Below are 15,457 nucleotides of genomic sequence, written 5' to 3'. Positions count from 1 at the left end.
AACTTCACCAAGTACTCCTCCGGATAGTATCTATCGGCTCGCCGTGAGGTCCGAGGCGTGGCCAGGAGAGCACCCAAGCGACCATGGCCATTGCCTCCCAGTCCAGTCGCGCACGTTCCAGGTCCTAGGACGTCTTTTTTTCTTCGAGATGGAAAACCCTTTCATTACTCAACAGGCTCAGCAATATCACTGGCAACAAAGACCATACACGGCGAGAACGTCCGCAACTGTATTACATGCCCTTGGGCAAAGACTCACTTGGAAACAAATGAATTTTTTTAAAATTGACTCTTTGATCTCCTTGAAGAGAACTCCATTTTCCCCGCGGTGGACTTCATCTCTGTTTATGGCCTGCACCAGCAGCTGGGAGCCTTGGCTCGAGTTGAATACCCCCATTCTTGTATAATCTGCAGGGCTCGGCTACAGGTTTCGGTTTCAGTCTGTAACACATCCTGAGCGTACTGAATTCTACCTCCACCTGTCCCAACTGCTTCTCCAGCTGAATCGCGAACCACGAATCCCCATCCGCCACTCTTACATTCCGCATCAAAAGATCCTTCTATGTTAACTTTCAGCACATCCCCAGATGGAGGCTTCCATTGCTGCACCGTGTTTGTACACTGCTTCTTTTCCTCAACAAAAAACTTCTCATATTCTTCGGCTAGCCTGAGCACTTGGACAGTAACATGAGCTGAGCTACAATACAAGCACCTTCACCTGCATTGGTTTTGTTCCTCGCTTTCCACCACGACCAGCACAATGCAATACATTTCAGCTTTGTCTTGACATCCTGTTACATAATCGTAGTAATTACTTCCTTTGGGCCCTGACACTATCGGTTTTAACCGCAACTGATTCAATTGCAGCTTCTCACAAACAGCACACACACACACCCTTGTATCTTAACAGCAGATATGCCCCGTCTTCATTCAGTCGATTACATACTGGGCATGTCGGCTCCACATCCAAACCTCTTCGTTTAATGTTAGAGTTTACAGGCAGGCTATTGTGTGCAATTCTCGAGGAAATTCTTTACATTTGGAGGGCATATGGACTATTCCAGATTTGGTACCAATCAAGCTGCCCACTTTCAGTTGATGACTCGCCCTCATAATTTGTTCTGTTAATCCGCAATAGCTGACGATGTAGTTTATATGCAGATTTAGAGAAAATTACAAAAAACCACCACATATCAGGCAATGGTTTCAAAAAACCACCACTATTCGAATTTTTTTCAAAAAACCACCAGTCTACGGGTAACACGTAACATATAGCACTGACTCGTCTCTAATGCTGGTTTAATGGCCTGACTGACATGTGGGTCCCGCTGTCATGCTGATGTGGCGACTGATTAATGAGAAAGAGAGGAGCCTCATATATTGGTTCTAGCTTTGGGCTTATCTGTAAATTTTAGTGGGACCCACTTGTCACGTAGCATTACTTTTTTGCGTCAAAAAAAGATAGCATTACTTTTCTCTTCTTTAATTTTCTATTTCTCCTATAATTTTCGTGGGACCTACACGTTGACTCGTGCGAGCCTGAGCAAGCAGAGTCCATCGTGGCCTCCCGCGGCGGCGTCGTGGGCTCTCGCTGGATGGCAGCCATCCCGCGTGCCCAGCGGCAGCGCCACGCTCGTAGCTCGGCGGACGACGGCGACCCCCGTGCTCGCAGATCGACGGCGGCGCAGTGGTTGCAAATCCTGCCTCTCCAGCTCCATCTCCGGCAACGGCGCCGCCCCTCGTCACCCGCAGCTCCGTCCCTTGCTCAGTCCCCTTGCCGGAGCAGAAGCTCGCCGCGCCCGCCCCTTGCGGAGCCGGAGCTCGCCGCGACGCGCCCGCCCCTGCCCAAGCCGGAGCTCGCCGCCGCCCAAGCAGTCCCAGCCGGAGCTCCTTGTGCCCGTGCCTGGCAGGAGATGGGAAATCTGCCGGCAAACATGTGCTCGTGCTTGACCGGAGATCCTTGTGAATGCCCGTGCCTGGCTAGAGCTCCTGCCGCCTCCATCCGATCTCCGTCCGATCTGCGCGCTCACAGGCTTGATCTCCTGCCGGAATCCCGTGCCCGTCAGGGACGAGGGGCGGCGCGGTCGCGCCCGTCGGTGAGGAGCAGGGCGCGCCTGTCGGGCAGTTGCCGGGGGCAGCGAGTCTTCTTGGCCGGATGGTGGGGAAGGAGCTGCGGCGGCGGTAGTGTGGGGTCGCGGCGGCCTTGGTCGACCTGGGCAGGCGCGGGCGGGCTCCAGCTCCGGCGAGGGCGACCGCATGCGGGCGCTGTGAGCTCCGGCCTTGGCAGGGGCGGGCGGGCTCCAGCTCCGGTGAGGGCGGTCGCGTGCGGGCTTGGTGAGCTCCGGCTTTGGCAGGGATGGGCGGGCTCCAGCTCCGGCGAGGCGGCCGCGTTCGGGCGCGACGAGAGCTCTGGCAAGATCTCCGGCATGGGCAAGGGCAGGGGCCTCCGGCAGGGGTCACGTAGGCGCCGCCGTCTCTCTCCGCGATGGAGCCCGTGGCCTGCTTTATTTTTTAGAAAGAAAAAAGAACAAGAGATGAACTGCTATGACAAGTGGGTCCTGTCAACTGATATTTTTTACAGGATAAGTAAGAAACAAAGTGGCCCAGAAATTTAAAATTTATCATGTACAAAGGGCTTTTTTGCAAAATGCACATGCCACACCGGCCTAGCAGCGGGACCCACATATCAGTTTTGCCATTAAACCTCTGTTAGACACGAATCAGTGCTATTTGTTAGGTGTTACCTGTAGATCGGTGGTTTTTTGAAAAAAAATCGAATAGTGGTGGTTTTTTGATAGACTAGTCTCTAATATGGTGGTTTTTTGTAATTTTCTCGCAGATTTAACAGAGAACAAACCTTTTGGATCATAGAACCAGGCCCGAAAAGCCTCCATCCCTTCTCTTAACGGTAGAGCCAAAATCTGATGAGCATCGACTTGCCAGAAAATATCCTGCACCATGGTAACATCCCATGTCCCAGATATCGGATCTATAAGCTCGTGCACATTTGATACCACTGCAATACCTCTCCTCGTAATTGGTTGCCTATTCCATTCCGAGGGATCCACGGATCAGACAAACAGTTGATAGTTGTGCCATCACCAACTCTTCGGATAACTCCTTCCTGTAATTGCTCTATCACCTTGAGAATGCTCCTCCAAACGTACGACATTCCACCACATGGTTGGGCATACAACACCGACCCATCCAAATAATATTTCGCTTTGAGTACTCTATCACACAAGGATTCTTGTTCGTGAGAAGGCTCCAAGCTTGTTTGGATAACATAGCCACATTAAAGGAATGTAGATCTTTGTGCCCCAGTCCACCCAAACTCTTAGGCAGCGCCATTGTCTCCCAACTCAACCAATGCATTTTGTTATCCTTTTGCATATGTGACCACCAATATCTACATATCATAGCGCTGATCTGATCACATAAACCCTTTGTGATGTTAAAGCATGCCATGGCAAAAATAGGGATCGCTTGGGCACATGCTTTTATCAACACCTCTTTGCCGCTTCCGTGAGAAATCTCTCCTTCCATCCCTGGATTTTCTGCCAAAATCGATCCTTAAAATATTCAAAAAAAAAAACATCTTTGATCTACCGACATACACCGGAAGCCCCAAGTATCTTTCATTTCGGCCCTCCGAAGTCAGACCTAGCTTGTTCATCATAGCCACTTTAGCACGTCGTTTTGTGTTTTTGCGAAACACAAAAGACGATTTCTCAACATTTATGGTCTGCCCCGAGGAAACCTCATAAAGTTGTAGGACATCTTGCATATGTTGTGCACTCTCGTCGGTAAATTTCAATAGAATGAGCGAATCATCAGCAAATAATAGATAGTTAAAACTCAGAGCATTATCACAAACTTTGATACCTTCCAACTTTCCTTCCACCTCCCCACTGTTCAACAGACTAGAAAAGGCTTCACCACAAATAAGAAAAATATATGGTCATATTGGATCACCTTGGCGAAGTCCTCTTCCCGGGATGATCTCCTCGGTTAGCTTACCATTCAGCTTAAACCGGTATCTCACGGTAGTCACGCACTTCATCACCAATTGTATCCATCTCTCATGGAAACCCATTCTCCTCATCATCTTTTCAAGGAAACTCCACTCAACCTTGTCGTATGTCATTCTCATATCCAACTTAAGAGCTTCATATCCAGTCCTCCCCCAGCGCTTATTCTGCATGAAATGTGTCACTTCATATGCCAAAAGAATGTTATCCAAAATAATCCGCCTGGGGGAAAACACGCTCTGATTAGGTGCAATGATCTCATGTAGGATTAGCTTTAGCCTATTTGCAAGAACCTTTGAAACTAACTTATACAACACATTGCATAAGCTAATGGGTTTAAGATCTTTCATCTTCTCCGGATTTTTTGACCTTCGGAATCGCTTTTGAATGCAACGGAACCAGTTAACTCTGAGGAAGAAAGGAATAACACAGAGCTCAGCTGAGCCACTACGTGGGAGAATGAAAAAAAAGATGGTGGTCTGTTAATGGAAGGACTTTGGGCCAGAGCGGATCTTCATTCGCCCAGAAGCAGAACGACATGGTGTTGCTTTCGTGATTCATGAATGCCATCGTACCAATCCTACACAATGCGTTTGATCAGTTATCTATGTGTAAAATTCCCGTTACATGGCCATCAAGTAAGCCGTGCCACCCAAGGTCCAAAGCCCTTGCCTCCAACAGGGCCTGCCTTTCCGATTAAGAACAAAACGCCTAGAAATAAATATTTGAGGTGTTATCTACAACACCACATATATCTTTCAAATGCTTCACTACATTCTTAAGTGAAGATACGAACACTGCCAAACTTGGCTATTTGGACATATTACTGTCTGAATACCTAGTCAAAACTCAATAATCAGTCTTGTTTTTTCATTTGGCATGCATATAAACCTCAACACAGAACATGTTACAACTGTTTAATCTTTATGCAGTCAGCCAACACAACAGTACATATCTCAACATCTCGGCCATAGGTATTGAACAACATACGTTACAGCAAACTAAATACCAAGCAATAACACAAATGGGCATTGTCATCACAACTTTCACTCAGCAAATACACCCTCTCATCAGAACACCAAAGACAGTTAACCAACTTGACAAGTCTTGTGTCTGAAGAAGCTTCATCAGGTTAGTAGCCATCAACCTCATTTCTCCTGCAATTTGAAGGGTGCATTTCATTTGCCATTTCTAGCACCTTGAAAATGTTTTATTTATTGAACGCAAATGCTACGAAAACTTGTTCAAGTTTATTTTGAGCAATGGGTGGCTCTAAATTGCGGAGCTACAAGCAAAATTATGTATATTGTCTTCACTTGAAACTACCCTATTCTGAATTCAGATTTTGACTGCTAGGCCCTAGGGAGCATAAAAAAAAAACACTACTGAACAGCACAACAGTAATAATTAAAGATATTTCACAATAAAATAATTTCTTATCTTAAAACTATTAAATCATTTAGCTCAAAGTGGGACAACACAGCATCTATCGCCAATAATGGCTCGACCAGCCTTATAGTAAGAAGTTCAGAACACAAAAAAAGCAATTTTTTGTGGACAAGTAGTTCTCACAGTGATTGATGCCGTTGCATCATATAAGATGCACCAGATGAGACGGTTACACCTCTCCATTTTGTTTATTAGCTCCTCCACCGTGCTGCACTCAGCCTGTGATTCAACTTTCAAGTTTAATATCTTACACAGTAGATACGCATTGTGGACATTTTATTTTTTATGCATTACCTTCACAGATTGAGGAAGAACTGTCCAGTGTTTTATCATGTTCTTGCATAGTCTCAAGTAATCGAATGGTTCATTCAGATCATAGGTCCTTCCACCTGGTGTCTTTGCCTCATGCTCTAGCATCTCATAAAACGGCGAGCGCACTCGGCCTTTCGGAGTTTTTGGCCACTCTATGGGTGCAGCCTGTACCAGAGGTAATATCACAGTAATATCCTCTGACATTAGTGATAAGAGAAATCTTGCTTTTTTTTCGAAGTCCCACTGGTCAGGATAACTCTGCAGCCTGGTTACATTCTGCACCCCAATAGACATCAAAAACATTTCTGCAAGGGGGTCAAGACTTACTGCAGCCTGCTTGCAGATATCATATAGAGTCATTCTCATCTCATCCCATAATTGTTCCGTACGGGCTTCTATCCTACCAAGATCCCTCAGTTTTTCCACTGCATTCATAAATTGCAAAGTCAGGGGAAGTAATGGAACAGTACATAGTTTCTCGCGTAAGTTATCAATTTATTATGTACCTTTATTGACAAGAAGTTTCGCAACTGCCTTGTGGCCCAATCGGCACACACAGATATCTTGTCTACCAATATTGATTGGGTACAGCTTTTCATCAAGTAAGTGTTGCAGTCCACGACACAGATCACTACATACAAGAAGTGTGTGTTAAATTATCTTAAACTCAACACAGAATTAACTTACATCACCACTGCCCCTCCCTGTCCAATATCAACCAGAGTGAACAATGTGATAAGATAGACGAAGAGAAGTGGAATACTCACAATATCATTTGCCTCATTGCTCCAGTGGGAGCACTCCCTTTCATTGTGGACTTGAACATCTTTCCAGACCCATCCTTTTTCAACCACGCAGTTAAGCTTCCATCAACCCAGGAAAGAACAAACCTAGGACATCCTTTCTCTTCATAACAATTCTCCACGGAGACAATGCTCGGATGCCTCAAGTCCTTGAGAAGTCTGTACTGATTGAGCTGATCTCCATCTTTAAACTTCTGGATGAGGCACTTAGATGTGACTGGCCCCATTTGGTATGTCCCCTCAAAGAGCTTCATGAGCGTGCCATCAAAATCATTGTGCATGATACTGGAATCTCTGACGAAACACTCCCAAGGCGGAGTGCACTTTTGGTAGCCCAACCTATATTTCTTCAATTTCTGAGCCATTTCTTCGTTTTTTGTCAGGGACTGAGCCATTTTCTTCAATAGTTGCAACAGAAATAATCTCAGTTAAAATTTAGTTCAAGTGAATGTTCTGCATTTACAAGAGTTGAAATGCTAAACACAACATTGATAAGAAATTGTGTAGTAAAATGTGCAATCAATTTTAAAAAAACTAATGTATCAACATTGGAACAAAATGAACCCTGAATCTGCAATCCATTAAAATAGTGTCAAAGTTTGGGCAATTTCGATTTTTCCCAAGAAGAGACGCTAACCTGCATATGAACACATAAAAGCATGCTACTCTTTTTTTGAGGGAAACCGGAAGGGGGAAACTCCTCACTGGTTTTTATTGCCACATTTCAATCGAAAAGTCAGGCAGCCATGCACAAGATAAACAGAGCATACCAGCACGCCACTGATCTAGGCGCATACAATCAGCAAAGAGGTTAACTAACTTTTGGTTTCAAGTTAATGTTCCAGTTAACTGCACTTACAAGAGCTGAAATGCTAAACACATCTTTGATAAGAAATTGTGCAGTAAAATGTGCAATCAATGAAAAACTAATGTGTCAAAACTGGAGCAAGATGAACCCTGAATCTGCAATCAATTAAAATACTGTCAAAGTTTGGGAGATTTTGATTTTTCACAAGAAGATACGCCAACCTGCACATGTACACAAAAGGTTGCTACTCCTTTTTTCGAGGGAAACCAGGACTGGGAAACTCCCCACCGGTTTTTATTACCAGGCAGCCATAGACAAGGTACACAGCACATACCAGCACGCACTGATCTAGGGGCATACAGTCACCAAACAGGTTTGTCCAAGAACCCGCATAGGGGCGGACCTAGAGTAAAACCAACCCGGTGTCCTCTTATAAGTCACACATGATTATCAGTTAGAGCTGGGGGTATCATATGCCACAAATTCATAGAATTTAGCAAAGAAATGAGAGTTTACCCGGTGTCCTGTGACACCTGGTAGCACAACCTGGGTACTTTTCTTTCAGGGAAACGGGGAGGGGAGAAATTCCCCACCGGTTTTTGTACTTTTCAATCGAAGAGCCAGGCAGCCATACAGAAGGTACAGCGCGCAGACCAGCACGCCGCTGATCTAGGCGCATACGGTCAGGAGAAGAGGCTACAGAATTAAAAAGCAGGCTAGTTCGTACCTTGTACGGACCGGGAGAAAACCCTAACCCCGATAGATGTAGCCCTTGGCGGAGCAGCACGCCTGCGCCGTCGCTGGATGTTTGCGGCGGAGGAGCACCGCGCTCCGATTGAAAACTCTACCGGATCTTGCTCGTCCACGGAGAGGAGGAAGAGGGAGAAGAGAAGGAAGGGAGGGTTTAGGGGTTGGTGGTCTGGTCGAACCCAGAATGCGGAGTTATTTCGATTTCGTATTTTTTTTTTTTTGGTGGGAGGGGGAAAAGCAGAGTGGGGGGTTTGCCTGATGGTCTGTAGCCCTGTAGGTGAGGGGCGCCTCTTGAGAACGGCCTGACAAATGATTTGTTTTCAATTGGCTGCGAGTTGCGCGCATGGATATGGGTATTTTTTGCAATCCGGTACAGTTGATACGAATTATTTTCTTTGGTTAAAAAAAAGAATTCTTTTCGGGCAAGGTCTGTCTGCTATGATCCAGCTCGAGTAAAAAATTCAGAAAAAATAGTAAATAAAATAAAAAAAAGTCTGAAATTTTTGTACAATGAACATAAACATGTGTTACAATAGCATGCCTAAAATCTCAGAGAAAAGATACATGCTCCAAACAGCATCAGATTTTGTTATTTTTTGCATAGACCACCAAACATGTTATTTCTCCCCACAATGTTGCTGGCAGTTAGAAGACATTCTCATGTTCGTCGTTCAAAAAATTCAGAATTTTTTATTTTGTTTGCTATCTTTCTAAAAGAAATATTCAAGCAGGAGCATATGAGTTTGGGTTCAGATGTGCATTTTCGATTCTTTTCTTTTTACAAATGCTTCCTAATCAAATGAACCGTCTGTCTGTCTAAACTTTCTATTAGTATATAAAAAACTATCTCCTCATCTCGACAAGGCCTTTAACTTCTATGAGAGATATTTTGATGGAGTTCTAGAGCTTTTTTACAAGGAGCGGTTGATGACGCGTAAAGCACACGCTCGTTGGGAACCCCAAGTGGAAGGTGTGATGCGTACAGCAGCAAGTTTCCCTCAGTAAGAAACCAAGGTTTATCGAACCAGTAGGAGTCAAGAAGCACGTTGAAGGTTGATGGCGGCGAGATGTAGTGCGGCGCAACACCAGGGATTCCGGCGCCAACGTGGAACCTGCACAACACGACCAAAGTACTTTGCCCCAACGAAACAGTGAGGTTGTCAATCTCACCGGCTTGTCAGAACAAAGGATTAACCGTATTGTGTGGAAGATGATTGTTTGCAGAAAACAAGAAACAAGTATTGCAGTAGATTGTATTTCAGTATAGAGAATTGGACCGGGGTCCACAGTTCACTAGAGGTGTCTCTCCCATAAGACAAACAGCATGTTGGGTGAACAAATTACAGTTGGGCAATTGACAAATAAAGAGAGCATGACAATGCACATACATATCATGATGAGTATAGTGAGATTTAATTGGGCATTACGACAAAGTACATAGACCGCCATCCAACTGCATCTATGCCTAAAAAGTCCACCTTCAGGTTATCATCCGAACCCCCTCCAGTATTAAGTTGCTAACAACAGACAATTGCATTAAGTATTGCGCGTAATGTAACTAGTGACTACATCCTTGAACATAGCACTAATGTTTTATCCCTAGTGGCAACAGCACATCCATAACCTTAGAGGTTCTTGTCACCCCTCCAGATTCACGGAGACATGAACCCACTATCGAGCATAAATACTCCCTCTTGGAGTTACTAGCATCAACTTGGCCAGAGCATCTACTAATAACGGAGAGCATGCAAGATCATAAACAACACATAGACATAGCTTTGATAATCAACATAACAAGTATTCTCTATTCATCGGATCCCAACAAACGCAACATATAGAATTACAGATAGATGATCTTGATCATGTTAGGCAGCTCACAAGATCCGACAATGATAGCACAATGGGGAGAAGACAACCATCTAGCTACGGCTATGGACCCATAGTCCAGGGGTAGACTACTCACACATCACACCGGAGGCGACCATGGCGGCGTAGAGTCCTCCCAGAGAAGATACCCCTCTCCGGCAGGTGCCGGAGGCGATCTCCTGGATCCCCGAGATGGGATCGGCGTTGGCGCGTCTCTGGAAGGTTTTCCGTATCGTGGCTCTCTGCACCGGGGGTTTCGTCACGGAGGCTATTTGTAGGCGGAAGGGCAGGTCAAGAGGCGGCACGGGGGCCCCACACCACAGGGCCGCGCGGCCAAGGGGGGGGGCCGCGCCGCCCTAGGGTGTGGCCCCCTCGTGGCCCCTCTTCGTCCCTCCTTCGGACTTCTGGAAGCTTCGTGGAAAAATAGGCCCCTGGGCTTTGATTTCGTCCAATTCCGAGAATATTTCCTTACTAGGATTTCTGAAACCATAATCAGCAGAAAAAAGAATCGGCACTTCGGCATCTTGTTAATAGGTTAGTTCCAGAAAATGCACGAATATGACATAAAGTGTGCATAAAACATGTAGATAACATCAATAATGTGGCATGGAACATAAGAAATTATCGATATGTCGGAGACGTATCAGCATCCCCAAGCTTAGTTCTGCTCGTCCCGAGCAGGTAAAACGATAACACAGATAATTTCTGGAGTGACATGCCATCATAATCTTGATCATACTATTTGTAAAGCATATGTAGTGAATGCAGCGATCAAAACAATGTATATGACATGAGTAAACAAGTGAATCATAAAGCAAAGACTTTTCATGAATAGCACTTCAAGACAAGCATCAATAAGTCTTGCATAAGAGTTAACTCATAAAGCAATAATTCAAAGTAAAGTTATTGAAGCAACACAAAAGAAGATTAAGTTTCAGCGGTTGCTTTCAACTTATAACATGTATATCTCATGGATATAGTCAACATAGAGTAATATAATAAGTGCAATAAGCAAGTATGTAGGAATCAATGCACAGTTCACACAAGTGTTTGCTTCTTGAGGTGGAGAGAAATAGGTGAATTGACTCAACATTGAAAGTAAAAGAATGGTTCTCCATAGAGGAAAAGCATCGATTGCTATATTTGTGCTAGAGCTTTGATTTTGAAAACATGAAACAATTTTGTCAACGGTGGTAATAATGCATATGCATCATGTAAATTATATCTTATAAGTTGCAAGCCTCATGCATAGTGTACCAATAGTGCCCGCACCTTGTCCTAATTAGCTTGGACTACCTGGATTATCACCGCAATACATATGCTTTAACCAAGTTTCACAAAGGGGTACCTCTATGCCGCCTGTACAAAGGTCTAAGGAGAAAGCTCGCATTTGGATTTCTCGCTTTTGATTATTCTCAACTTAGACATCCATACCGGGACAACATAGACAACAGATAATGGACTCCTCTTTTAATGCTTTAAGCATTCAACAACAATTAATTCTTTTCTCATTAGAGATTTGAGGATGTTTGTCCAAAACTGAAACTTCCACCATGGATCATGGCTTTAGTTAGCGGCCCAATGTTCTTCTCTAACAATATGCATGCTCAAACCATTCAACTCAGTGTAGATCGCCCTTACTTCAGACAAGACGAACATGCATAGCAACTCACATGAAATTCAACAATGAAAAGTTGATGGCGTCCCCAGTAAACATGGTTATCGCACAACAAGCAACTTAATAAGAGATAAAGTGCATAATTACATATTCAATACCACAATAGTTTTTAAGCTATTTGTCCCATGAGCTATATATTGCAAAGGTGAATGATAGAATTTTAAAGATAGCACTCAAGCAATTTACTTTGGAATGGCGGAAAATACCATGTAGTAGGTAGGTATGGTGGACACAAATGGCATAGTGGTTGGCTCAAGTATTTTGGATGCATGAGAAGTATTCCCTCTCGATACAAGGTTTAGGCTAGCAAGGCTTATTTGAAACAAACACAAGGATGAACCGGTGCAGCAAAACTCACATAAAAGACATATTGAAAACATTATAAGACTCTACACCGTCTTCCTTGTTGTTCAAACTCAATACTAGAAATTATCTAGACCTTAGAGAAACCAAATATGCAAACCAAATTTTAGCATGCTCTATGTATTTCTTCATTAATGGGTGCAAAGCATATGATGCAAGAGCTTAATCATGAGCACAACAATTGCCAAGTATCACATTACCCAAGACATTTATAGCAATTACTACATGTATCATTTTCCAATTCCAACCATATAACAATTTAACGAAGGAGAAACTTCGCCATGAATACTATGAGTAGAAACCAAGGACATACTTGTCCATATGCTACAGCGGAGCGTGTCTCTCTCCCATAAAGTGAATGCTAGGATCCATTTTATTCAAACAAAACAAAAAACAAAAACAAACCGACGCTCCAAGAAAAAGCACATAAGATGTGATGGAATAAAAATATAGTTTCAGGGGAGGAACCTGATAATGTTGTCGATGAAGAAGGGGATGCCTTGGGCATCCCCAAGCTTAGACGCTTGAGTCTTCTTGATATATGCAGGGGTGAACCACCGGGGCATCCCCAAGCTTAGAGCTTTCACTCTCCTTGATCATGTTGCATCATACTCCTCTCTTGATCCTTGAAAACTTCCTCCACACCAAACTCGAAACAACTCATTAGAGGGTTAGTGCACAATATAAATTGACATATTCAGAGGTGACACAATCATTCTTAACACTTCTGGACATTGCATAATGCTACTGGACATTAGTGGATCAAAGAAATTCATCCAACATAGCAAAAGAGGCAATGCGAAATAAAAGGCAGAATCTGTCAAAACAGAACAGTTCGTATTGACGAATTTTAAAATGGCACCAGACTTGCTCAGATGAAAATGCTCAAATTGAATGAAAGCTGCGTACATATCTGAGGATCATGCACGTAAATTGGCTTAATTTTCTGAGTTACCTACAGGGAGGTGGACTCAGATTCGTGACAGCAAAGAAATCTGGAACTGTGCAGTAATCCAAATCTAGTACTTACTTTTCTATCAACGGCTTAACTTGGCACAACAAAACACAAAACTAAGATAAGGAGAGGTTGCTACAGTAGTAAACAACTTCCAAGACACAAAATAAAAACAAAGTACTGTAGGTAAAAACATGGGTTGTCTCCCATAAGCGCTTTTCTTTAACGCCTTTCAGCTAGGCGCAGAAAGTGTATATCAAGTATTATCAAAGGGTGATGCATCGTTATCATGAGCTCCCCCATCCATAGTGGTACTAAGGGCTTTGTCAATTTTAGTCCTATAATAATACTTCTTTGGTCTAGGCACTTTAGAGACATACATAAACTTTTGCTCCTTACCCACATAAGCTTTCTCCTTATATTTAAGAGAAGAAAATGTTGAACCCAAGGTTCCCATAGCTTTTTCAAGTTCGTCAATCCTATTGATTTGATCATCATGGACAGCATTAGTTCCTAGGACACTAATTCTTTCATCAATTCCTCCTAAGGATTTATCAAGTTCATCAGTTTTATCAAGTAATATTTCCAATTTAGCTTCAATACTTGGAAAAATTTTCTCTATGGTTTCCAATTTTTTCATAACATCTTCAAGAGAGATTTCAGTTTTAACTTTATCAACAGGGGGTATTCCAAATAAACTCTCAATGATGCAATTAGCTTCTAATGCAGGAGTACTTAAGAAGTCACCTTTTGCGAGACTATCAAGAACATATCTATTCCAGCTAGAGATACCAACATAAAAGTTCCTGAGTAAAATAATGGTGGAGTGTTTCTTAGTGCATCTATTATGGGCATCACTAATTCTATACCAAGCATCTCTCAAACATTCTCCCCCTCGTTGCTTAAACGTACGAACTTCAACTTCAGGATTACTCATTTTAGTAGTAGTAAATAGAGCAAACTAGATAAAGTAAATGCAAGTAAACTAATTTTTTTGTGTTTTTGATATAGCAAACAAGATAACAAGTAAAGTAAAACTAGCAACTAATTTTTTTGTATTTTGATTTAGTGCAGCAAACAAAGTAGTAAATAAAACTAAGCAAGACAAAAACAAAGTAAAGAGATTGAGAAGTGGAGACTCCCCTTGCAGCGTGTCTTGATCTCCCCGGCAACGGCGCCAGAAATTTAGCTGTTGCCGTGGGAGTTGGCAATCTCTGGGGTGTAACTTCTCTTTAGATCCCCGGCAACGGCGCCAGAAATTTAGCTTGATGACGCGTAAAGCACACGCTCGTTGGGAACCCCAAGTGGAAGGTGTGATGCGTACAGCAGCAAGTTTCCCTCAGTAAGAAACCAAGGTTTATCGAACCAGTAGGAGTCAAGAAGCACGTTGAAGGTTGATGGCGGCGAGATGTAGTGCGGCGCAACACCAGGGATTCCGGCGCCAACGTGGAACCTGCACAACACGACCAAAGTACTTTGCCCCAACGAAACAGTGAGGTTGTCAATCTCACCGGCTTGCTGTAACAAAGGATTAACCGTATTGTGTGGAAGATGATTGTTTGCAGAAAACAGTAGAACAAGTATTGCAGTAGATTGTATTTCAGTATAGAGAATTGGACCGGGGTCCACAGTTCACTAGAGGTGTCTCTCCCATAAGACAAACAGCTTGTTGGGTGAACAAATTACAGTTGGGCAATTGACAAATAAAGAGAGCATGACAATGCACATACATATCATGATGAGTATAGTGAGATTTAATTGGGCATTACGACAAAGTACATAGACCGCCATCCAACTGCATCTATGCCTAAAAAGTCCACCTTCAGGTTATCATCCGAACCCCCTCCAGTATTAAGTTGCTAACAACAGACAATTGCATTAAGTATTGCGCGTAATGTAACTAGTGACTACATCCTTGAACATAGCACTAATGTTTTATCCCTAGTGGCAACAGCACATCCATAACCTTAGAGGTTCTTGTCACCCCTCCAGATTCACGGAGACATGAACCCACTATCGAGCATAAATACTCCCTCTTGGAGTTACTAGCATCAACTTGGCCAGAGCATCTACTAATAACGGAGAGCATGCAAGATCATAAACAACACATAGACATAGCTTTGATAATCAACATAACAAGTATTCTCTATTCATCGGATCCCAACAAACGCAACATATAGAATTACAGATAGATGATCTTGATCATGTTAGGCAGCTCACAAGATCCGACAATGATAGCACAATGGGGAGAAGACAACCATCTAGCTACTGCTATGGACCCATAGTCCAGGGGTAGACTACTCACACATCACACCGGAGGCGACCATGGCGGCGTAGAGTCCTCCGGGAGATGATTCCCCTCTCCGGCAGGGTGCCGGAGGCGATCTCCTGGATCCCCCGAGATGGGATCGGCGTTGGCGGCGTCTCTGGAAGGTTTTCCGTA

At 43.6% G+C, this 15,457-nt stretch overlaps 1 protein-coding gene across 1 annotated transcript; it reads right to left on the bottom strand.

The window, feature by feature from the left end:
- Nucleotides 1-4,875: 4,875 nt before the first annotated feature.
- LOC127330702 (uncharacterized) lies at nt 4,876-8,319 on the bottom strand. The gene is made up of 6 exons (XM_051356826.1): nt 8,130-8,319; nt 6,559-6,992; nt 6,298-6,422; nt 5,774-6,216; nt 5,603-5,698; nt 4,876-5,187 (listed from the first exon to the last, which is right to left on the bottom strand). The coding sequence occupies exons 2-6, from the start codon at nt 6,987-6,989 to the stop codon at nt 5,179-5,181; spliced, it is 1,104 nt and encodes a 367-aa protein (XP_051212786.1). The 5' UTR covers nt 6,990-6,992; nt 8,130-8,319; the 3' UTR covers nt 4,876-5,178.
- Between the last annotated feature and the right edge of the window lie 7,138 nt (nt 8,320-15,457).

Source organism: Lolium perenne, chromosome 2, assembly GCF_019359855.2.
Source record: "Lolium perenne isolate Kyuss_39 chromosome 2, Kyuss_2.0, whole genome shotgun sequence".
Classification (NCBI taxonomy): Eukaryota; Viridiplantae; Streptophyta; class Magnoliopsida; order Poales; family Poaceae; genus Lolium; species Lolium perenne.
Note: the sequence above shows the minus strand (reverse complement) of the source record. Positions and strands in the feature narration are given on the sequence as shown.

Excerpts from the sequence above, each read along its gene's own strand:
- LOC127330702 (XM_051356826.1), bottom strand. The coding sequence starts at position 6,989 with ATGGCTCAGTCCCTGACAAAAAACGAAGAAATGGCTCAGAAATTGAAG. Across the intron at positions 6,423-6,558 it reads GCAATGAGGCAAATGATATT|TGATCTGTGTCGTGGACTGC; the intron begins GTGAGTATTCCA and ends TCTTGTATGTAG. Across the intron at positions 5,699-5,773 it reads TTCTTCCTCAATCTGTGAAG|GCTGAGTGCAGCACGGTGGA; the intron begins GTAATGCATAAA and ends GTTGAATCACAG.